The 24769-nt window shown below is 39.7% G+C and overlaps 1 protein-coding gene across 17 annotated transcripts in view; it reads left to right on the forward strand.

Annotated features, from left to right (window-relative positions):
- EPB41L2 (erythrocyte membrane protein band 4.1 like 2) overlaps positions 1–24769 on the forward strand; it is a 199768-nt gene that overhangs the window by 135687 nt on the left and 39312 nt on the right. For all 17 annotated transcript variants that reach the window (XM_031456314.2, XM_031456322.2, XM_031456323.2 and 14 more), the window contains 7 exons: positions 1072–1147; positions 4475–4693; positions 6096–6183; positions 10145–10297; positions 10842–10939; positions 16942–17114; positions 21593–21765. In XM_031456314.2, coding sequence (XP_031312174.1) covers positions 1072–1147; positions 4475–4693; positions 6096–6183; positions 10145–10297; positions 10842–10939; positions 16942–17114; positions 21593–21765 — 980 coding nt within the window. The remainder of the gene's footprint in view (positions 1–1071; positions 1148–4474; positions 4694–6095; positions 6184–10144; positions 10298–10841; positions 10940–16941; positions 17115–21592; positions 21766–24769) is intronic.

Raw genomic sequence — 24769 nt, forward strand, 5'->3', positions numbered from 1 at the left:
TGATATATTGAGCCAAAACCCAGCAAAAGTGCTATGTGTTCACAGTAGCCACTCAGTAAATATTCATTGATTTTGAATGTGAGAAAAGTTAGTGTGTCTATGGTGAGAAAAGAACAAAATGGCCCATTGAGCAAGAGAATGGGATTCAAGAAATTTTTGAAGTTTGTACATTAAAGCAATCATGAGGCCTTCGAACACGTATAAAATGAAATCACACACATACACTTTTTTGTTTTTATTTGGAAATACCATGAACTTTGAGTATAACTCTAAATTCAGGCCATTGGAATTATTTTAATCCCTTTAGGGAAATAACTGCCTTCCTCCAGAGCTGTGTTTTTTGTTGTTTGTTTTTTTTTTTAGTCATTCAAAGCATGATGTAGCAAACATTAGGTAAGTAGTAATGTGTAAATAGCAGTGCTTTAACTTTTAATAAGTCATAATGACATGGTTGTTTAATATATTCATTCTTTGTGGCACAATACAGCAAAGTACATGTTATATATGAGTCTGCTTACATACTTTATGAAGCCTGGGAAATAATTTTATCGTATTGTGATGTTTTATCACCCGGTCCCTTCTTCGGGATTTCCTTCAAATAGACCATTAATCATTTCCTGAAAAGTTACAGTGATCACTTGATCATTACCCCTGTCCCCAACAACGTAGAAATCATGAATTTTTTTTTAAGTGTGGAGAATGTTTGGCATCTAGAGATCCTGTGGTTAAAATAAATCTTAGAACTATTACATGAAGGTTATATTAACATTTCTGCATAATATGGTTATCATATAAATGGTACCATATGGTTGTGGTACCAATATATGTTAATAAAAAAAGTGAACCTATTATTTAATATGGCAGGTTCTTTATGTAATTGATTTTTATTTTATTTTTCATTTTGTTTTTGTTTTGTAAATGATATTTTCTTTAAATTAAAAAACCAAAATTCTCTTAACTGATTCATATTGGGCGTAATCCATGCTGTTTGAACATTGACCTTTATGTTTTATCAGCATAAATGGTCATTGTGTTGATTGGAGAAATAATCATGATCTTTAATAATTATAGGTCTTCCCTGGCTGTTCGCTTTTAATGTGAAGTTTTATCCTCCCGATCCTTCTCAGTTGACTGAAGATATCACCAGGTACTTTATATTAAAAATAATCCTTTATTATGGCTCTCATTTATTTCTACTCCCTCTGGGGATAGTGGTAATTTTAGGATTAAAACAAATAAAACAAAAACAAAAACAAAAACAAAACATTTTTTCTTAAGGTGAGTTTTAGAAGTTTTCTTATAAGTGGCTCTTCCGAAATAGTTTGGAATATTGCCAGTTTTAAAAATTGTATTCACTTTTCTTTAATTTCCCATTTATATTTGAGTAATAGAATATTTTTTAAAGAAATTGCTACAGCTTTGTTTCCTGTGTTATACTTTGAAAAGTCACTAGTATTTAATATTTCAGATTTTAATATGAAGATGATTTTTATTGTGTAACTCATGTGTGCCTGTGTATTCATCTTGTATTACAAAGGTGATAAAAAAGGTAGAAAAATAAAAAATTTTTTTCAAGTTTTATTTTTAGAAGTCTGTTGAACTATAATCCCTCCTCCCCCAGCCCAGGGTGAAAAACTAATAGGGTCGGCTTCCTTTTGTATGAGTCAGTAGCTGTTTCATTTCCATTTCCTCTGAGATGATCTGGACTATACAGACATATGCTTAAACTGCAAATTAAAGATTTAATCTAGGAGCAAGAGAGAATTTACTGATTCTGAGAGTGACTTGAGTATTTGAAATGGTAACCAAGGAAACACCTAGTATCCACAAGTGCCTAGATATCTTAGCCCTGTCAAGCTGGGTACCAGTGATAGGACTTCTTAGCTTCGGTAAGACTAGGACTGTAGGGTGATTTGTATGTAGTTTTACAAGGTTGTTTACCTGGCCAAGGAGACCTGTGTTTTGTGTGTATATGCTTTTAGAAAATTAGAGGGTCTTAATGAAAAGACTGCTTGTGATTCCCGTGGCTCCTGTGTCCCTGATGCTTCCTGCCAGGCTGATTCTGTTGTCAGACATGGAATTGTGCGGGTGTTTAAAGGAGAGTATGATGCCCATGTGAACAGGGATGATGGAGCTTTCTTTCCTAGACTGGGTACACGACAGGCCTTTTTTGCCCCCTTTGCTAGTTACTGCTGAGTTAAGGACTTACTAATTAAGTTGTGATTGACTTAGCTTCAGCTAGTGATTGACTTAGCTTCAGCTAGTAAATAATAAATAGCAGCTCCTGTAACCGCACAGTGAGCTGCGTGGAGCATGAGACTTGCCAGGCTGGTGTGCGTAGGGTACAGAGCCTCCCCGTAGGAGTGCCTTTGAACAATGCACGGAACTGGGGCTTTGTGACTCAACGCCCTCCGTACATACATTCCTTCTTGTAGTCACTTTTTTGGGGGATAATAATCCTTTGGTGATTGCAACTTTATAGCATCGGTGCTTTGGTTTTTTCAGTGGGTGTAGACCAGTCTTCCTGCGTGCTTAGGGAGGAATGAGATGGTCTAGTGAGCTTACCAGGAGTCTCGCGGTGCAGCCCGAGACCAGGCTGTAGCCTTGCAGTCTAGATGTCACAACTGAACTCTTCACATGACCTGAGTGAACATTTAGAAGGTGGGATAGGCTTTTGCGGAGGGAGGGTGGGAACACAGTTCAGAACAATGTATGAAGGATGGTCTTTCCTGCTCGGCGAGGGAGATGGAGTTGGGAAACTCAGGAGGCTGTTGTGGGTTTCGTTTGAAGTTCTGGGGCCTTAGATTTAGGCTTTGAAACAGAAGAGTGGATCAACGTGAGAAGTAGAGGCAGTGACATAAAAAGGAGCAATAAGATTTAAGTAATAGAGGGCATCTTTGTGTTTAGGTCTTAATAGTGCCATAAAATGTGGAGAACTAGGTCTATTCTTGATTAGACTTAAGAGAATTTGAAGAGGAACCTGGGATTGTAGGTTAAAATTTAATTTTCTGAAATAAGGGCAGTTATGCTGATGTTATTCTAAGGGACAAGGAAATCCATAATTCTCCTTGGAAAGAGAGCCCCAGCAGCGCAGAAAAGTGCTCCGACTGCAGCCATAAGACGACTTTGGTTCTCAGAAAATTCTTGAGGACTTGCCACATGGCAAGTACTTTGCTAACTGTGGGATTATGATGATGATATGCAGAGTCCGTGCCCTGCCTGACAGAGATGTGGGTGGTAGCACAGGAATAACTGAACTGGGGTGGGTGGTACGGTGTGCTGGGATGTGCTGTCTGACAGACACAGCGAGGCCTGGGCCAGAAGCAAGCCATTGGAACGTGTGGGGCAGAGGAGGGAGGAAGACGGGGCTGTGACATCCACGCCAGGCGAAAGCGTCCGCAGGAAGAAAGTGGCCAGCAACCAATAGGAATGACGGTCTCTAAAAGATCAAGGGGACACTGCCATTCTGTTTGGAGGGGTTAATGGTAACCTTAGCAGGTGGTTAAATTCAAGAGTGAAAATCAGGTTTAAAATGTTACCAAAAAGAATTCATAGTGGGACCCTCCCTCCAAAAAAATCCCTCAGAGAATATAAGTAACATGTTTCTGCATGCTATTTAGTAAAAACCAGGATCTTTTGTAACTTTGTAATAACCCACTTGAAACATTGAATGATTGTTGTTGTTATAACTCACAATGACAACATTCTTATGATTATAGCTACTAGTTATCGATTCCCAGGTACCATGTCATGTATTTTTATTATCTAATGTTTTACCCTCACTTTCAAAGGGAACTAGAGTTCTTCCCATTTTACAGGTGGGGAATTAGGCAACTAAATTAGCTTGCTCGAGGTCACACAGTCAGCTCTGCCTGGCTTTGAGGCCTGTGTTTTTTCCACTGTAAGCTGAATTAGCTGCCTCTTTAGATGGAGTCAATGGGCAAGTAAGAGCTTCCAAGTAGATACTGACTTACAACTGCTGTTAGAGGTGTCTCAGGACAAGAAATGAGTATGAAAAGGGTAGAGAGGATAAAGGGTAGGTGACCTTAGCTTTTCTTGCAAATGCTAAGAACTGCAGCTATTTTTAAAATTTTATCAATCTTTACAGCTTTTGAGGGGCATGCACATTTTGATGACAGTTTTAATCCAAGGAGACAGTCTAAGTGATTGGAAATTCACCTGCCGTCGCAAACCTCTTTATTGTGATAGTGATAATACACTGTTGCTGGAATAGCATTTCAGAATTTCCATTCGATTACTTTGTTTTCTAGACGCAGTTTGTATAAATAAGCCACAAAAGTCAGGAGTCCAAGGAGGAGGGTGGGCTTCCTGTTACAGAAGACTTTTTTGCTATAGATTTGAAGAGTGCCTATGTTGTATATTTGTTTTCAAAGGATAATTGAATTCAAGGGTTATGAGTGCTGTGATTTTAACTAATTGTTCACCCGACCCTTTTCTCCCCCATTCCTCACAGATACTTCTTGTGCCTTCAGCTCCGGCAGGACATTGCCTCTGGCCGCCTGCCCTGCTCTTTTGTGACTCATACCCTCCTGGGATCTTACATACTGCAGGCTGAGCTTGGGGACTATGACCCAGAAGAGCACAGCAGTAATGACCTCAGTGACTTCCAGTTTGCCCCCAGCCAGACGAAGGAGCTGGAGGAGAAGGTGGCAGAGCTGCATAAAACCCACAGGTCTGTGGACGTGCTTACTGGAGAGAGAGTGGCCACGGTGGATTTGAATGGCTTCCCTTAGAACACTTGCTGGACATTTGAACATAGTTTGTGAAACTTTTCAGTTTGCCCTTGTGGAGCTTCACTAGTGCTAATCAAGACAGGTGGAGGCACTGAGATATCCTTCCCGTGTCTTTGTGACTAGAATATGAGGGCCTGCTCACGAGGCTAAATGTTTTCATTTGTTAGAAAAATTTCCTTTCCCCTATGACGTCTCCTTTGCCTTGCTCCCAGCCCAGTGCCTTTACACCCACACCCCCACACCTGAAACAAACATACCCAGATACTTGTTTGACATTTACTATATATTTCTTCTGCCTTTTGTTTTTATTACCATATTTGATTTTTGAAAAGCCAGGGAGGTAGTGAGGCATCAGGATTTGAATCAGAAGTGTGAGTGGTAGGGGACGTGAGAGTAGTAACTGAAATCTGCAAGTGATTTCTCTATCCACAGAAGATGACTTTTACTTTAACTGAGGATTAATTACTTATATACTATATGACACTCTGAGAACATTTTTATCTGTGTAAAAATAAAAAAAAAAATTAAGTACGAGTTTTAAGAACTCCAGCTTCAAAATTCTGATTTGTCCCCTATTGCAAAACTGCTTTTCAAAAAACCTTGACCGAAATGATCTGAAAGGAACTTTCAGAGATTAGAAGTCTTTAAACAGATCACCTTCACTGACGTTTACTTAAAAAAAAAATGTAAATGCAGTATTTGCCTTTAAATATTTTCTTATTAACTTTATTCCAATTCTATTCAATAGACATGTATTATGTAATTTGAAACTGAAATATCAGGTTCTGAAATGCCATGGGGAATATGAAGATTAATGGGACCCTGCTTTCTAGGAGCTTAAAATTTGTTTAGTTGGGAATACAGATAAGAATGGAAATAACTTTAGTCCGGATAGAACGCAGTATGTCAGGTACAAAATCAAATACAAGTGCTTTCCATCTTTAGTATGATCAATCCTAATGGAATAATATTAAGGAGAGAAGTTGTCTATTTCAGAAAGATAACATCACTTTTTATTCTTTTATTTTCTTAGTTAGTTTATATTGTACCCATTATTGCTGGGGCTTTTATCCCTAGTGGAAAAAAAATCGAAAGCAACTTTCTAACATAAAAAGGGTGAGGATGGAGGTGCACCCTCCTTGCAGTGAACAGTTTATCTTGGAGTATTTTAAGAGAAAAATGTTGGAGGTTGAGAGTTGAGCCTTACCTGTTTCCTCTTTGTACGTTTAGCCTGGTCACTCCCTCCACCCCAGCTCTCCAAGATCACAATGCCTTTCCCCACTTTAGCCACATTTGCTTTGTGTCCATCAGTGTGATAACCTTGTTTCTTTTGATTCTTAGGGGCTTATCTCCAGCACAAGCTGATTCTCAGTTCTTAGAAAATGCAAAGAGGCTTTCCATGTATGGTGTTGACCTGCATCATGCCAAGGTACCGTGAGCACCAGGGGAGCTGGCATCTTTCCGCTGTTGACTGAAGTTCTGACAGGGCTCCAGTTTTAGACTAACCTGTTTCACTTCTAGAAAAAGGCTACTCACCCTCACCCAAGAGTCTTTGTAATATTTCTTTGGGGTTTCTAATTGTGGGGTTAATGGTTGTGGGGAGGAGAGACCATTGATTCTTTCCTGTATTTTTTCTTCTTTTCACAGTCTTTTAAATGGATACTCTTTCCTGTGTATTTACTGTAAGACTGACCTCATCAGCCTTAAACCTTATTCTGCTTTTATTTTGTGTCCCAGCTTTTGCTGCTATGCTAAGTGGTGCCTCTGTCCCAGCCCTGTCTCCCTCCTTTATCCTGGGAAGAGGAGGGCAGGCTTTAGCCACCACTCCCACTTCTGTCCTGGGAGAGGAGAGCAGATCTTAGCCACCACGAAAGGGCAAAGCAGAGTGGATGTGAGTGAGCACTTTCCAAAAAACTGCTGGCGAAGGAGCCCTGGAGTTGGGCTTTTCCCAACAGGTCTCTTTTGTACCTCTTGTAAGATAAACTAGGCCTGCGCAGGCTTCGGGCAGTTAGGCCTTCAGTCTGCTGTGGGCAGTGGGGAATGAGTGGAAGCATGGAGGTAGCTGTTAGGAGAGGCAGGTTTGGGTGAGGAAGATGCCAGGAACAAACATGACCTACTTCGTGATCCTAGTTTGGATGGTCAGATAGTGGGGAGAATGCAAGCGATAAGGTGAAAGATGCAGTTGGTTTTGAAAAATATGTCCAGAGTCAACTCAGCAGGTGGAGGGAACCTGTGGTTGCCTGCTTTTAGGAGACCCTGCCAGTCCCTCAGTGCAGTCTAGGAAGTCCAGATGAGATGATCTGAGAAATCTCGCCCTTCACCCAGAGATCTCTTCCCTTCTTTGGCCTCAGATGTGTAATTCTTGCTTTTGTGTTAATAATAATACTTCATATTTGCAAAACACCTTTTTCTCTTTGGCTTATTTTATTCTTTAAATATTTTTCCTTATTACAAAAGTAACACATGTTCAATATAGATAGTAGAGGTGAACAGAAGAATATAAAAATCACTGAAATCTCTTTAAGCAGAAGCAAGCACTATTCATATTTTGATATTTTCTTGTTTTATTTAAAAAATCTGAGCAGTGGAACTCACATTTTTAAAATTGGATTATCCTACACGGATTATTTCATGAGTTTTTTTCTTTTAACTTGCTCTTATGAACACTTTTCCATGTTCATAAATAGCCTCTGGCAGCAACATTTTTAACTGCTAGATGCTGTATGCTTTTAATTTTTAAAAGTACTTTCACATACACTACCTCATTTAAGGTTTGGATGTTTTTATTTTTACAAAAAGTACATAAAACAGAATGTAGATGGTTTGTTCCACTAGCTGGCTTGTTGCTTCAAGCCACATGGTGTAAAGTCATCCCATCTATGTGATGTTTTCTGATAAATCCTATTAGGAGGCGAAACAGATCTAACACTTGAGTGTCTTTTAGCTCATTTCTCTATGTGATGGGGACAGGCTGGGTCAGGAGAAACAGAAATAAGGGAGGGAGGAGAGAGCAGAACTTGTATCAAAAAGACCCTCTAGCTGATCTCTCTTCCTCTAAACCCTGTTATTCTCGCCACACATAAATCTCACATCTCCTACTTTGTTGATCATTAGTTAGAACCAGTTCTTAGATGGCAGTATTGGAAGGTTTCAGGATTCTGGTTTTTGAAGTTGTATCTTAGAAGAGTAAAAAAGTTGCTAGCTCTATTATAATCCCAGTTCTTGCTGTGTGGTTAGGAGTAGATGACTTAAAAAAAATGCAAAATAACATTCGTTCATTCAGTTTAGCATCTGGTGGACTTGTTAGATAATGTCCAGTAAGTAAGATATTTGTAGCTCACTGGAAAAAAATCTGCAGCAGTTTAAAAGAACATTTCATGTAGTTTTCAGTATCTTGAGATCATGTTTAAAATTTTTTGAAATTAATGTATTTTTGTAATTAATATTTTATTGTCGGTAGAATTCTTAATGGCATATTGACTTTAGGACGGGGTGAGGGTGTTGGTTCAAAGGGCTCTTGACAAAGGTACAGGGAAACCACGGAGTAGAAGGACACCCGTGAGCTAGTGATAGCCGCTCTCCTAACCCCTCTGGGTGGGAAGGGGTGAGGCAGAGAGAGGCTGCCAGAACCCGGATGGAGAGATCTGTGGGGAAAGGCCTGTCTCGAGAGGAGCCACCATCAAGGACACAGCCACCCGGATGCGACCGCACAGGAAGGGAGTCTGGATATAAAAAGTCCTGACCTCCCTTCCCTCCTCCTGCTCCCTTTTTATCAGTTTATTTTTCTGACTTTGTTGATAAATGACAGAAGTCAAATATGGAGAACTGAGGTGTGCTTTTTTGCCCTTAACTCTTTATCCTTTATCTGTAATTTCTATTCACACAAGTACTGATAATTCTAAAACAATATGTGGAACAACTGAACACCGACCCATTTCCTTGGATCCAGATTGTGTTTATTTTTAAGTCAGATAAAATAGCTTCACTGTCCTGTCGAAAGACTGCTTCACACTAGAGATTGGTCTGTTCAACATTTCAAGTGAGGGTTGCCTCCTTACTTGTGCTGAGAACGTGCTGTCTCGGGCAGTCTCCCGGCCTGCTCCCTGTGGCCCTGGCCGGCGATGTGTTTGGCAAACTCACCATCTTTGGTCTGGTGCCAAGTGGCTTAGGCACCTGTGCCTGCTTCACCCCAGCTTTTTGCTCTGTTCCTAGAGAGAACTGTGGCTGCCAGGATATGGGTGAGTAAAGCACCTTATCGATTACATGAGCAGGTTTAAACATCTGATTTTATTTGTGCATTTGAATTATTCTTGTATCACAGCAGTGAAAGCAATTGATGTCAGTTACCTAGTACTTTATTTCTGTTTTTTAAAAACTCATAGAAATTGTGTTAAGTTGTTCTCAGTAACAAGGCAGTTGAAATTTCTGTACTTGACTATTGAATTGAACCTAGCATGTGGCGTTTGTCTCAGCATATTTTGAGAATTTGTTCCATGTTGTTAATGATTTCTGAAAATGTGAATATCTCTGAATAATATTCTTCAGTTTTACGTTTCTTGAGTGAGATCTAGTTCTTCTCTTAAAGATAATTGAATATTTTTGAATATTGTATATATTAGATCTTCAAGACTACTTGAAATGGGAGAAGATAATTTTTTACTTTTGTCTGAACACGTCTTTGATTTTTAAAAAAACTTTCAGGCTTGCAATTATTTTAGATTGTCATCTTTTCCCAGTTAAAATGCTGAGTGAAGAAAACATTATTAATAAGTTCAAGAATAGTCTGCAGTCCTGTGAAATATGCTAGCCAAAGGAATGCTGTAATGAGAGCTGGCTGTCAGCACTTCAAGTTACTGAAAACCGACTTGAAAGAATTCAAAGATTTCCACACTGTCAGCTTAGAGGAGAAATTTTCTGTGAGGGGTTGGTGTTTTGCAGAATGTAGACATAATTTAACAGCCATCAGCTAGCAAAGTCCATCTGAGACCAATTTGCCTAAAGTAAAATGGCACCTTAGGGTAGACCAGCAGGCTGTCCCCAGGGGCCTGAATAGCCTCTAGGAAAACCGCTTAATCTCCCATTTCTTCAGGGTATCTAAATCCAGTTGTTTCCTTTCCTCCCCTTTAGCTCTTACAGCTGAGCTGGAGAAAATATGAATTGTGTCCTGTAATCATTTTGCCTTACCTCCCATCTGACCCCTCAGGATGAATATCTAGATTTCAGATGTGTCCCGTGTCCTGCTGTTTCTGTTAACGTGTGTCCTGTCACTGGCACTTAAATGCAAGCCTGTTAAACTGGCATTCCTGGTGATGGTTTGAGGGGGATATTGGCTTCCTGATCTATATGACCGTCACAGCTCTAACCTCCGTCAAATGGCTTCTGCTTGGCAGGACTCAGAAGGCGTGGACATCAAGCTGGGTGTGTGTGCCAACGGGCTCCTCATTTACAAAGATAGACTGAGAATCAATCGTTTCGCTTGGCCAAAAATCTTGAAAATCTCCTATAAGCGCAGTAACTTCTACATTAAAGTTAGGCCAGCAGAGGTAAGCAAAGCCATCCAGCCCCTGGTGTATCTCTTCAGGCTTTGTCAGTGTTCTCCTTTATGGCCAGAATTGTTTCCCATTGAATTTTAAGAAGATGAAGGATTACTTACTCCTCTGAAGTTTAAAAAAAAAAAAAAGTCAGGGTTTTTGATGATAAACCTGCATATATATTACTGTCAATTAAAAAAAAAAAAAGCAGCAGCCACAGTTTCACCGAAAAGAAAGAGTAGTCAGTGCCTGCCACATAGTGGGGCTCGTTTTTCTTTTCCTCTTGAGTCAGCTAAGTGGTCAGGATCAGTAGAGGCAGAGTTGTAGTGGACCTTGAAGCAGAGCTGGTTTATGTCAGTAGCTGATGCTTGCTCTTCATGGAAACTAGTATGCAGTCTGAAAAATCCATTCTGTATAATCATATTAGATGCACTAATATTTACCTTTTTCGAGAAAAACAGTTACTTCTTAGTGAAATCTCTGAATCCATGTTTTTCAGCAGCTTTTAATCAGCTCTCAAAGAAATGTGCTGATTTATTTTATGGCTTTATTCTAGCTGGAACAGTTTGAGAGCACCATTGGATTTAAACTGCCAAACCATCGGGCAGCGAAAAGGCTATGGAAAGTGTGCGTGGAACATCACACGTTCTACAGGTAATTTTGAGGAAACAGTTGAGGGTGAATGAAAACAGCTCTCAGAACCCTCGAGATGCTGGGAGGTGGCAGCTGCCGGCACACCCTGCTTTACTGTCCTTTGCTCTCCTCAGCGTCGGATGCCCTGTGTCTGTTTCCACTGCCTGGCCACGCTTGGCCACGCTCTTGTCACTCAGAATGACCTGTGTCTGCGGTGGTCCAGCGCTCCAGCTGCTCCTCCTTCCACTGCCACACCCTCCCGCCCCTGCTGCGTTCTTTCCACTGTCGACTCTCCTTAGGTTTCATGTAATTGCTCTCATCGGCTCCCTCCCGCTTTCGCTTCCTTCCCAAACCAGCCCTGAACCCTGTGGTCTGCCCCTTTGCTACTTTGTCAGGAGGCTTCCAACTCCCCCAGCCCCCATCCCTTCTGCACACCAGCCTGCTGGGCCTGGACTCGCCCTGTGTCCTGACCTCTCCGTTTCTGTACCCGTGCTACCTTAAATAGCACAACTCTTCTGATGGATACTCTTTGTAAGAGAAAACGCACTGCTCAGTGGGTTGGTGCTGTTGCAGAGATCCTTTCCCGCATCAGCTGGACCCTCAGTGCCACCATTACAAATGCATTGGGTCTTCCTGAGCCCTTGGACACCCCTGCCCCTCCGCTCAGATGCCCTCCATTGTGTGCTACCCTGACAGTAGAAGCTGTGGGTCCTGAATGTTCTTGGTTTCATCCATCTTCTCTTTTTCTCCTTTTGCATATAATTAAGCATTATTTTCCTCTCTGTCCAGTCTTTTTTTTTTTTTTTTTTTTGCAGGGGTAGATAATTAGATTTGTTTGTTTATTTATTTGTTTATTTTAATGGAGATACTGGGGATTGAACTCATGTCCTTGTGCATACCAAGCATGCGCTCTGCCACTGAGCTCTGCGCTCCCCTCTCATTCATTCTTTTCTTCCTGTCCTGTGTCAAGGAAGAGAGAGTCATTCCTCTGCCACGATCCTTTATTTCATGCCTCGTGTAGGACCATGCTTTGTAAATTGTATACCTCCGGTGGGTGCCTTTGATGTCTTCTTTGGCCAATAAACCTGTCCATGTCTTGCTCCCTTAAAAACTAAAAAAAACCCAGGAGATCTCGTTAGACCTTTTAGCCTTCTGTAGTTTTTGTCCTGTCTCCTCTCATACTTCTACTCACCGGCAATTTTTTAACATTCCTATTCTGAGCAGATTGTCCTTTGCTGCTCTTCCTTTTCTGTGTCCTTAGTTTATCACTGCAGCCTGGATAGCTGTGTCCCTAGACCCTTCATCTGCAAGCTTTTTCCTTTGCCCTCTCATAATCTAATCCTGTCCCTCCACATACTAGATGTGTGACTGTAGATAAGTGACTCAGCCTTTGTGCATCTCCGTTTGATCATCCATGTGATGGTAATAGATAGTAACAGTGCCTACATTATAGCAGTGTTTTGAAAAGTAAATGTTACGTGAAACAAACTTAGAACCATTTCTGATACATAATGCTTCTCATCATTATTCCTAGTTTGGTAGCATATTGTGCTATTTATTTTTAAGACTGCTCTAATAGACTCATTTTATAGATAATTCTTCGTTTTGTTTTTTTTTTTTTAATGGCAGTACTGGGGATTGAACCCAGGACTTCATGTAGGCTAAGCATGTGCTCTACCACCGAGCCTCACCCTCCCTCATCTAACAGTCTCATTTTAGAGGAGAAAGGAAACTCATAAGATATACTTGAATCCATCTGACTTGATTACACCGATCATTTCATCTTTGAAAAGTTTACAATTTCTCTTGGGAGCCATGACAGATTCTCCTAAGACAGGAGCCTGCTTCAAATAAAACAAGTCAATAACATCTATGAGTTAAATGACACAAGTCCAGGCAGGACAGGCAGCAGGCTTCCCTGTCAGATAATGATAAGAAAGGCAATGATCAGTACAGAAATGGTAAGTGCCAACATTCATTGAGCATACATTGCTGTCAGACACAGGACCGATCACTTTACATCCCTCCACCTCATTTATTCCTCACCCCCGCGTGGAAGCTGTGGCTCAGGGCTGGGTGCTTGGAGAGAAACACAGTGGCCGGCCAGGCACCCAAGCAGAGGTGGGGACCCAGCCCTCTGGCTGTAAAGCCCACACTCTTCACCCCTGCGTCGCCCTCCCTCCTGTATTCTTCCAGCAGGTGTCTCTGAGATGTCTGTCAGCCCTGCAGAGCCTCAGGTGCCTCCATCATCTTTACCAATAAGCTGCGGACTCCAGTTTAAAAGCGGACCAATTTGCTCCTGCAAACTTTGGAGACAGTGGTTAACAAAAGCAGTTTATATCTTTAAATCTTAGTATGTTTATTTACAGGTGATATGAAATGTATCTAACACAGAGCAAATCATAGTTTGCAGAGTGCTTTGAATCATATCAGTGGAGTTGGTTCTGCTTTACTTTATCACAAAAGATGCAAATGACTTCTTTAGAAAATTAAAATGGATTTCTGACTGAAGCCATTAAGAAATAAACAGACCTTTGTATTGACTGGTAGCCATGCGGCTGGAAGAGTATTAGTGGAACAGGAACATAATAATAAAGCTACTGTCCTTTCTTGAGCATTTAATAGAGCCCGTCACCATTCTCTGTGTTGTACATGGATTAATTCTGTTAATCTTTACAACAAATCTTATGGGGCAGGTGCTGTTATTATCTTCACTTTGCATGAGGAACAGAGAAGTTAAGAAACATGTCCATAGTTGTATGGATAGTAATGGGTGGGTGGGGTTGGAATTCAAACCCAGGTAGCCTGGCTCCATGTGCCCCCAAGTGTACCCCCTGTGCTGTACTTCCAGACTGTATTTGCAGTGGATTTGCTTTCTTGTACTTTCTCAGTGCTTTTTGTTGTTGTTGATGGAGTGTAAACAAGATTAATGTGAGGCTCTTCAGGCTTGAGGTTAAACTGCCATTTAAACCTGGCATTGTAAATCCAGACTAATCCCAAGTGAACTAGTGTCCTCAGCTGCTTCATAGAGAGTTTTATGGAAACCTGTGGCACTTGTTAAATGCATGAGTGACTTTAGTAATTGATATGTGGGCTTTCTTAAAGTGTTCTTTTGTTTTCCATAGATAAACATGAATAATACTTGATTTACGAAGGCAGGATTTTTATAAAATTAAAATGTTAATATACATACTTCGTAAGCAGTAAAATATGTAAAAGCTGAATTCCATCATCATCTTGCTCAAGGCCTTTAATCCTCTATGATGACTGACCCTGAAGTGAACTGATAGATGTCTTGTGGTAATTTTGACGTTATTCTTCTGAAGATAGGGTTTGATGTGGAACCTAAAAATATATCAAAAGGAAATGTTGCGTGATCTTGAAGTGATAGGGCTGAAATATTTTATTGCTTGGTCTACATTTTCTTAGAAAATTTATTCACATTACCATGGACTTAAAAATTATTTTAGAGAAAGCTACTAAATGTTTGTGTTCAACCTTTTTTTGTTTTGGATGTTTATTTCTATTTAATTGCAGCTTAATTGCTTAAGGATTTCTTTGTGATCAGAAAATTCATCTGTAAGCTAAATACCCTGTGTATGTGCTCACCAGTGCCAGTCGGGCAAGAAAGTACTTTATCTCAGTGTGACATAAATAAAAGTTCTCTAGTTAGTGACTTTCCTTCTTTTGCATTATGACTTATATCTGCCTTTAAAATTTTTTTCTTGTATTTCTTGTATTTATATTTTTCATAAACTGTAAATAAGAGAAAGTTCTCATATGGAGCTGCTCGTTCTGGGAAGACGTGGCCTTTGGTTGAGGTACAATCAACTGAGGCGAGCCTACAGAAGGGTTCTGGTTAACCCAGTCTCCCTCCCTTCTTTTCCTCTAGTCCTTTTTCTTTTTTTAAAATAATTTTATTTGACTGTGGCAAGATCACATAACAAATTTTAAGTGTAGAATGTATTACTGTTGACTGTAGGTACAATGTTGTATAGCAGATCTCTAGAGCTTGCTCATCTTATTTAATTGAAACTTTGTGCCTGTGATTAACAACTCCCCATTACCCCCTCCTTCCATCCCTTGGTAACCTCCATTCCAGTCTCTGATTCTGTGAATTTGACTATGCTAGATACCTCATATAGGTAGAATTATGTAGTATTTGTCTTTGTGTGCCTGGCATGTTTTTCATTTAGCATAATGTTCTCAAGGTCTATCCTGGTTGTAACATATTACAGAATTTTCTTCTTTGTTAAAGGCTGAATAGTATTCCATTGTATGTATATCCCATATTCATCTGTCAGTGGATGTTCAAGTTGTTTCCACATCCTAGTTATCGTGAATAGCGCCATAATGAACATGAGAATGCTAGTATCTCTTTGAGCTTCTGGTTTCAGTTCTTTTGGAAAAATACCCAGAAGTAGGATTTATGAATTATGTGATAGTTTTATTTTTAATTTTTTGAGAAGCCTCCCTACTATTTTACATAGCTTCTGCACCATTTTGTATTCCCACCAACAGTGTGCAAGGGTCCCAGTTTCTCCACATTCTCACCAATACTTACTGTCTTTTGTTTAGTTTTTAAAATTTTGTGAAAGTGGGGGTATCTCCTTTGGGTCATCAACACATGTTTCTCCTTTGAGATATTTTTAAAGAAGTGTCTCTTCTGTTGGTTCTCCCAGTACCTACAGAGCATACTTAATAATAATAATAGATGATAATAGAAATGAATGTGATTTAGCCAACTTGTTTTTCAAGGAGAATGGGCATTTCTTAAGTGCTTCACTGATGAGCTTGCCAATGACACTTTTTCTCTTGTACATCACTGCTTTACACAGTCTAGTATTCCAGATTTGTAATTTAAGAATATAGAGCTTTTTCCAAAGCACAGTTTGAGGCACTGACATCTTCAGATTATACTTTCTTAGCAGCTTCTGTGTCTCCTTTGAAAATCTATTGGCATAAGATGGAAGTTTTTCAAGAAACATTTCTGCCACCATACCTGACTAGACTGAAGCCAAGAGTATATTAGTTCTTTTTCTGTCAGTTTCGTTCTAACACCTTGTTTTTCTAGGTTAATACAATTGAGAGTCCTGAGGTGATGGAGGAGCATCTCTTGTGTTACTACTTGGAGCTTTACCTTGACTTGAGTCTCTCTTCATTGCTTATTAAGCGGATTTCTACAAATTGAGCAGAAAGTCTAGAAATACTTGAAATGGTGAAGAACTCTTTAAGAAATCACTCTTGTTTGGAGAATCATAGGAAAAACTTTAGTAGAGTTCTCCGTATCCTGGAATTGTCAACTAAAGTCTTCTTATTAATAAATTCTTTAAGTGCGCTGAGATTATCTTTTTTGTTAAGATGTTTCGCCAACTCTTGATCAGGCAATGAAAATAAGATAATTTCAGTTGTATTCCAGACAAGATTGGCTCATTTCCTGAAAACATGCTTTTGCATAAGTCTGGAAGTATTTGACATCAAGAAAGTTTTACCTCATTCATTTTGAACCCAGAGTTTAAGCAGGAGAATTGTGCTGGCAAGATAGGATGTTAGTCATCCCGACAGATCTGCTGTGTGCTGTGTCCGTCACGGGAAACACTTGATGGAACAGATTCCCAAGTTAGATGTTCTTTCCCAGGAGGAATAGACATAAATATTAAGAATTACTAACAGTAATGGATTGCTGCTTGGCACTTACAGCTAGGAGCAAGAATTCCGACATATGTGTTTATATAAATGATTTAAGTTGATACAAATAAATAACCTTTGATGCATATTGAGAACAGCTGCTCTTTTACTCGGTTGAGGAAAATACATTATTCATGAATACATGAATGGGGGTTTATTCATCTCATTATAAGGCTCTGTATGGGAGAGTTTATAAATAATGTTCATTTTTATTAGAAAGTTTAGGCAGCATTTTTTGGACCAAATAATCATACTTAATAAGACATTAAAATATATAGTTTTGAAGTTAAAAAAAATCCATAACATCTAATTTTATTCCCTTCTTCCGCCCACAGGCTTGTGTCTCCAGAGCAGCCACCAAAGGCCAAGTTCCTGACCTTGGGGTCCAAATTCCGCTACAGCGGCCGTACCCAAGCGCAGACCCGCCAGGCCAGCACCCTCATTGACAGGCCAGCGCCACACTTCGAACGCACCTCTAGTAAACGGGCCTCCAAGAATCTAGATGGAGGTAAACACATTTATTATAATTCTGGTTTCTGTTAATCTTTCTCTAATCCAGTGGGATCTGAAAATGTTGATCTAGTTAATGAGGCCCCCAGAAATACCCTAGAAGGGTAGCCATTCTTTTTCTGAGCAAATAAAATATTATTACTTACCCTCACAAGAAAATAACGTTATGCTGTTTTGTTTTGAAGTTGTTATTCTGAACCTAAATTTTCTAGACACTGTCAATACACATAAATGCTAGTTGACTTCTCATTGATGAGATGGTGGACAGACGTTTTTACTGGCCTAACTTAATTGTGATGTATTTTATGTGACCTACTTTCTTGATCTTGTTAATTAATGGCAAAAAACTGTAATTCCAAGGGTTTTTTTTGGTGTACATGAATGTTTATTCAAAGGAACATAAAACATTCATTGCATAATCGCATTTTTATGAATTTAAAAACCCTTACTGAAGCTTAACAAACATTCCAGCATATGGGAAACCATTCACAACTTCAGAGGATTTGTTTAAATACAGTGCTCTAACAAAGAGAAAGGAAATATAATGTGTTCATCTATTCTTACACCTAAGGGGAGACATATAAATTTGTATATTTTTTGTATTGGAATTCTAATTAGCTACACATTTGTAGTTTAAAAAAAAAAGTACACAAAGAAATAAATTAATGTTGCTTCCTTTTATTTTATTTATCTTATTACTCTGTCTAATTTGGGGGGTAATGGCAGGTTTTCCATAAAAGAGACAAGGTTAATTTTAATTAGAATGCTTTATGAAGGACTTAATTTTTCCTTCTACCTAATAGCAAGTAATTGGTGCAGAAGCCTTCCTACCAGAGGTGGTTTTCCAACATTTTTTGATTGATTAATCTCAAAATATATACAAAAATAGTAATGGTAAATTTAAAAATGTCTATTTTACTACTATTTATCAGGAAAAACCTTTTTTTGGTTGTTATTACTGATATCTTTTTGAAATATAAATTTGAACAATTTATGTTTCAAATAATTAGCTAAAAACAAACTGGATAGGCTGATAGATTAAAAATGTTCTCTCATTAGTGAAGGATTGATACCCTTTGGCCTTGATTGATTTTTCCTGGAATAAACTTAGAAAACAGATTCAGACAGACACATGGAGATACTTCCCAAGATTTTTTCGTGGGCATTTTCGTGTATATAGTTACTGAATTCTACTCTTGGAGAATCTTTCATACAGTTTTATGAGACCGCAAAAAAAATGTGCAGCGGGACCATAAATTGTGGCTCAAATAAATGTCCACATTCCCAAATGTAGTGATTTAAATTTAGTGAATTATTACTGTACGATAGTTGTCAGAGTATCTTTCAGCTCATCAGCACCTGAGCACTTTTTCCAAGTGAATCTGAGAACTCTGCCCACTTATGTAAATATTTCACAAGCCTTGCGCCTTGCCACAGAGAATTTATACAAATGCTGAATAAATGCGATCAGTGTTGATTAATGCCCTGAGAGAAATCATTCCTCATTCTGGAACACTGCTTCAGCCTTTGTTTTAAACTATGAGGTTTTAAAACTCTTATATTGCAAATTCAAAAGTTTAAAGAGAGCGGTGAACCAGTGTGTTTTCTTTGAGGTATATAAACTGCTCAAGGAAACCCACCATCTTGTAAGGGCAGTTAGCGCAGAGGGTTATAGTAGGTCTGTATCTGAAAACAATGATTTTCACAAATAAAAGCAACAAACATGGCACAGTAATCCATTATTTTTCCTTTTGTGTTTTGGACACTGTAATTCATCAGATGGGCAAGTCATCAAAAGGATGATTGTGTTACTGTGGAAAAGAGGAGGCTTTTCATGCCAATACATGACCAGACAGCTAGGGAACTATTTGGTTAGGACTTACGTTCTTTTTTTTTTTTTCCCCAGAGCAAAGCTAGGCTGTAACCTGGTACTGAACTTTATTTTCTCTACCACCCCATCCATGTGCCTCCTTTTGTTGTTGTTGACATGTGTTTTCTTTTTCCTGTTAGTTTTTAAACAGTATAGGTTAATTTAAATATATAAATACTCTTCACTCTTAAGGCTTGACAAATTAAAATAAATCTTCTAGTGATTGCATAGAAAGTAAAAATCAATGTGATTTTCAAGATCAAATAGCAGAATAGAAGTCAATCTAGGGTAGCTGTTTTAGAACAGTGAGATTCCAGGATTGCAAAAGCAAACCAGAAAGGAGGCAAGTCAGTCATTCAGAGCATTAACAACACAGACGCTTTTGGGAGCAGGGGAAGCAATTATTTCCTCAAAATGGAAAAGTACAGTAAGCAGTGACACTACAGATTGGGCCATCAGGGAAGGAAGGGCTTATCTGAGGAAGGACCATTTCAGTTGAGACTTGAAGGATGAGAAGGAGACAGCCTTGCATAGGGCAGGAGATGAAGCATTCCCCACAGCAGGAGTAGCAGGTCTGATGGTCATGAGTTTAGGGAGAGCTTGATACATTCTAGGAACACAGAGAGGGCAAGTGTAGTCTGAGCTTACTAGCGACGGGGAGAGGTAGGCTGAGAGCAGGTCACACAGGGCCTTCCAGGCCATGGTGGAGAGTGTGGTTTTTATCCTAGGAAACTGCTGATGGGCGTGTGGATGGTTATGTACACGTGTACACACTTGTGCACCCACATAAGTATACAGTGCCGTCTTTTAGAAAAAAATCACTTGATGCCATGTCAAGAACAATTAGAAAGGATAGAGAGGCAGCTCAGGCAGACTGGTTAGGAATATTGTCTTGATGAGAGTTGTGGGGGTTTTGCCTTGGATGGTAGTAGACCAGTGAGCCATTTGGTGCCATAGGCTCAGTGCCTGGGGCCAAGCTTCTCAGGGTTCTACAAGGGCCCAAGGCCTGAAAAAAATTATTAGCTGCAAACTGAAATCAGTAAGTGTTTGATAAAAGTGTGCAGTGTCAACATTTTGCCAACTTCATTATGTAACTTTAAATTTGACATTCATTAAAATTTTGATATTACTACATTTGGAACCACTTCTAGGTCAGATTTTCTCGTTTTGCAGTAAATGAATACTGTGCAATGGGTGCTTAGAAACTGTAATCATAGGGTAAAGAATTACTCATAGTCATATACTTTCCAAGGAAAAATTATTAAATTTTTTTTTAAAAGTTAAAGCCTAGAAAATAATTGTACTTAATGTATGATGTGAGTTCATTTCAATATTTAATATGATTTGGTGTGGGCTTTCCAAAGTATGGGTATTTAAGAGTTGTGAAAATCTTAAAAGGGACTTGAGTGGTAAATAGAGATGGAAGGAACTGTCCACATTGAGAAATAGATCTCAGGACTCTTGGACTTGCTGATTGTTGAGGGGTAAAGGAAGTGGCTTCAAGGTTTCTGACTTGAGTAACTGGGTGCAAGCATGAGAGCGTATTTGGTGAAAAGTTGAGACTGGGGAATGAGGAAGTTTTGGACAGGACACATGATGGGTGTGAATCAAGAAGTTTCTTGTGACACATGGGTTAGAGGTCTGGATGTCACCCAAGTTCAGTATGGTGGGTCACACACATCCCTGCCCTCCGCCAGCTTGCAGCCTAGAAGCCTTTGTTTACTGGGCTTCCGTAGGGGCGTGGAACCAAAGCAAGCCACGCTATGTCAGGAAAGTGGTTTTTACACAGGTAAAATGACCTCAGAGGTTGTCCCAGTATTTGGGGGAGAAACTGTAGATGGACAGAGGCTTTTGCCAGTTGCTGCTCACTTTGCCTTGTTGAGATTTGAGGCCATCTTGGGTTGATCTGGCATGACAGAAATGTCAACACATGTCCCTGCCCATCTGGAGGAAAGATGAAGGGAGCCAGGTTTCCTAAGGTGAAGGGTTTCTATGTGTTAGACTTAACTGTATGTCAAATTGAGGCATTCAGGAGGGCGGTTAGAAAAATGAGAAATACTAAACATAAATATGGAAGTTAATTCTCTAAAATCTACCCTTAATGTCTTATAATTTTGAGTGGTGTTCAAATTAAAGGTTCCTTTATGGAGGAATTCCTAAAACTTATTGAAGCAAAGCATTTTAATAATTAGGTAATTATTTGTTGCAATAAATAGATTCAGAAATAAGTTCAGGCAATATTAAAGAGACCGTAGAGAATTAAAATACTGTTCCTATTATCATTCTGTCATATTGTCCTGACTGATGTTTCAGCTGGTCTTAGAGCTCCTCCTACTGGCCAGTTCCATGATCCAAGTACATCCTTCAGAAATCTGTGATTTGAGAGCTTGGTGTAATTTAATGTGTTAAAATGCAGAGTACTTTTAGAGTTTATTAAAAGTTTAAAAATGAGTTTATTTGGTATGTTATCTTCATAGTCAAACAGAGTTCCTCTTTCTACTAGTTGTCTATATACTGCCTTTTTATCTGTGATGGTGGGAGGGTAGTTTTATGAAGTTTTGTTGTTTAAATGTCCTAAAGGAATCCAAACGCTCATTCTTTACTAGGTCCAGTTGCTGTTGTGGACCAAAGTCTTATGAAGGATATTCCTGGCCCTGCTGGGGAGGTTTCAGCACGTGGCCCTGGAGTTGTCAGCACAGCTGTGGTACAAGATGGCGATGGCAGAAGGGATGTCAGAAGCCCAGCTAAAGCCCCACATGTGCAACTCATTGAAGGAAAGGTATGGTTAATTAGTAGAACACGTGGTTTTAAACGTGTACTTAGACTAAAGGCTGTCTTTGCATTTGTTTTTTCAGAACTCAAATATTTAATAGCAGTCATTGTATATTCTCTGTTCATATAATTTTCTACTTTTCAAGAATATGTAGACTCTTGCTGATTTGGAATGGGTCTCTAACCTTTTTCTGATTGTTGGTTCAAAGCAAAATATTTCAGTATCTTAATGCAAGTAAGTGATTTACTGGCCTTTTGTCTGTCTTTATAATCATCTTATTTAATTAAATCCCCAAATTATAAAAGCTATGATGATTTGAAATTCATATTTGCTTTGTTTGAAGTAAATTTTAATGTGTAGCCTGTATGTTGATTATTTTATTGTATTGACTTGAATTTTTGAAATGAAGAAAGGTGGTCTTTGAGAAAAATGATCATTTTTCATTAACAACCTATAACTGATGAAGAAGAAATTCTTAAGCAAAACGTAATTGTTTTGTGAATAGTGAGAAGATGGTGAGTTGCTTTGGGCCTTTTTTGCTGCTTATACCACAGTATAAGGAGAAGTAACCTATGTTGTGTTTTCACATTTGTCGCTGTTACTTTACGTTACCCTGGGCAAGTACAGTTACTCAGAAGTTGATTTGGAGTAGCTTTGAGTTCTTCAGATCTGTTCTCCGAATCTGCACAAAGCAACTTCTGAATGGATAACATTGGAAGTAAATGTGAAAAAAGAAACGAAACCATCCTGTGGATCAATACTGTTTCCAAAGTGTTAACTTTGAAAATTTTCTAAATGTGCAACATGGATTTATAAAGAACCTTCTAGATGAGGTAGCTGCCAGTGCCTTACGAGTTCCTGCCCCGGCAGCCTCTAACCCCCGCAGGGGGATGCTCGGGCAGCACGGGGGCCCTGCCTCATGCTCCACGTGCAAGTCTGCAGGTAGTGAGTGCCACCAAATCCTCTTCATTCCTTTGTTAAGGAATTTGTGAATGTCACATTTTATAAAATTTTTGGTTAAAACCTAGTTAAAAAGAACAGAAATCGCATCGAACAAGGTATCCTGAACTGCTGGAAAGTTGTCAGAATGGCTGACGATCATGCTGCTGAGGCACTCAGGAGAGCGACTGCTTACATCGGGGACAGGAGGGCTGATCACTTGAGAAAGCCTCCGTTCCATTCTGTCTAGTCTGTTTGATACAAAAGAAGAGTTCTTGTCAGTTCCAGAGGGAATACGGCCTGTCTTTGGCAACCGACTTGGGTGCACTGACCTTTTCGCTAATATTTTCAGTGTGTGTCAGCAGCCAGGTTCAAAAGTAATAATACTATTTAGGGGGGAAAAAAGTAATACTACTATTTGAGTTTCACGGCATCTATGCGCAACCAGTCAGGAAATAATGATTAAATCAGGCTGTGACCATAAGTTGTGTGTGATAAAAGTAGTCCAGTTTTCCTCTTTTAAAAATGGATCATTTAATTCATTTTCTAATGATACTGTGTTACTGCAGTCCCTCCTTCTAAGTAAAGGTTTTCACTAACTACTCATTTCTTCTTCTCTCCTCTTTCTCTCTTGCCTGTGGTTCTCCTTTGAATGTCTCCGCTGTGTAACCTCACACTCACCCGCGGGTTTGCTTTGGAGAGCAGCCTGTTTCCGTGTGCCCACCTTCACCACTCATCCGCTGTGCGCCATCTCTTTCCCCAAACCTGTTGCCGGTCCCTGAAATGGACTTGCTCTCAGACATTTCGGAGGAAGACCCCTTTGGGGAGGCCGATCAGGTCACACTAGACAGCGTAGAGCACCTTTCCATGGGCGACACCTCAGAGCAGGGGGACTGTGATTCAGTCTTGGACCCTGTCGAAGCCCCTCCTGAGCCCGACTGCCCTCCCACACCCGAGAAGCCTCTGCAGGAGGCTGACCACATGGATTCTGAGCTTGGGTACTTCTCCTTCAGTTTCTGCAAACGCTTTCCACCTCGCTTCCCCTCGCTCCTCGATGAGGATGGCTACCTCGCCTTCCCCAGCCTCCCCAAGGTCTGGGTCTCCTTCCTCCCTGCTGACGTCCAGCACTACGTTCCCATCACCTCCCCTTCCTTCCTTCCTTCCCTCATCCTCATCTTTGGGCTCCTCCTCTCTGCTTCTCAGTCAGTGCCTTTTTCTCTCACCCTTTCCCTTCCTCTGGCTCTATCCCTCTGCTATCTGGAGGCGAAAGCCACTTCCTTGAACGTTTCTTGTGATTGTGGCTTGAACGACAAAACCGAGGAAGAGGAAGCAGTTGCTGGCACCCCTCCATAAGCTTTCACCTGTGGGCTTGACAGAACCACACTTCATCTCATACGCTTCCTAATGTAGAGTGTAAACATATGCATACATTTCATCCTGGTTTATCCCCAAAATAGTATGATCTGCACATTTTCACACACACACACACACACACACACACACACACACACACACACCCGTTTTAGTGCATGAGAAATAAGTGTAATTAGACCCTTTTCCTCTTGACTAAGTCCACATGTTTTGAGAACAAAGTTACAGGATTATTTTATAAATATCTGAACCATACTAGGCCATTAAAAAAAGAGAGAGGGGGACCTGTGTTGCCCTTAATAATCTGTACTGGGTCTGTCCATTTTGTAGATAAATGTTAATACTGTTCCTTTAGGATGGAGACTTTATTTTTTTGATACAGAACTTAGGATGCAGTGGCCGTAACTACAACTGATGTGTTAGTAGGACTCCTTTCTCTCTGTTAGAAAGCCAGGCTTGTTCTCATGTATGAGGATACATCTGAAACCTTCACTTCTGACATGTGTAGGTCTAATCTCAGTAACTCCTTGTCTCCCCATTATGGTAGCATTTGGGGGACGAGATGAAGTTCAGGTAGGTGTTGTTTTTTTTTTTTTAATTTTTTTTTAAACTCTAAATCATGTATTATATGAGTCACTGTCGGGTATTTTGTAAGGAAGATACTATTCTGTTACCGTTTCTTTAACAAATATGTATGAAA

This window comes from Camelus dromedarius, chromosome 6, assembly GCF_036321535.1.
Source record: "Camelus dromedarius isolate mCamDro1 chromosome 6, mCamDro1.pat, whole genome shotgun sequence".
Lineage (NCBI taxonomy): Eukaryota > Metazoa > Chordata > Mammalia > Artiodactyla > Camelidae > Camelus > Camelus dromedarius.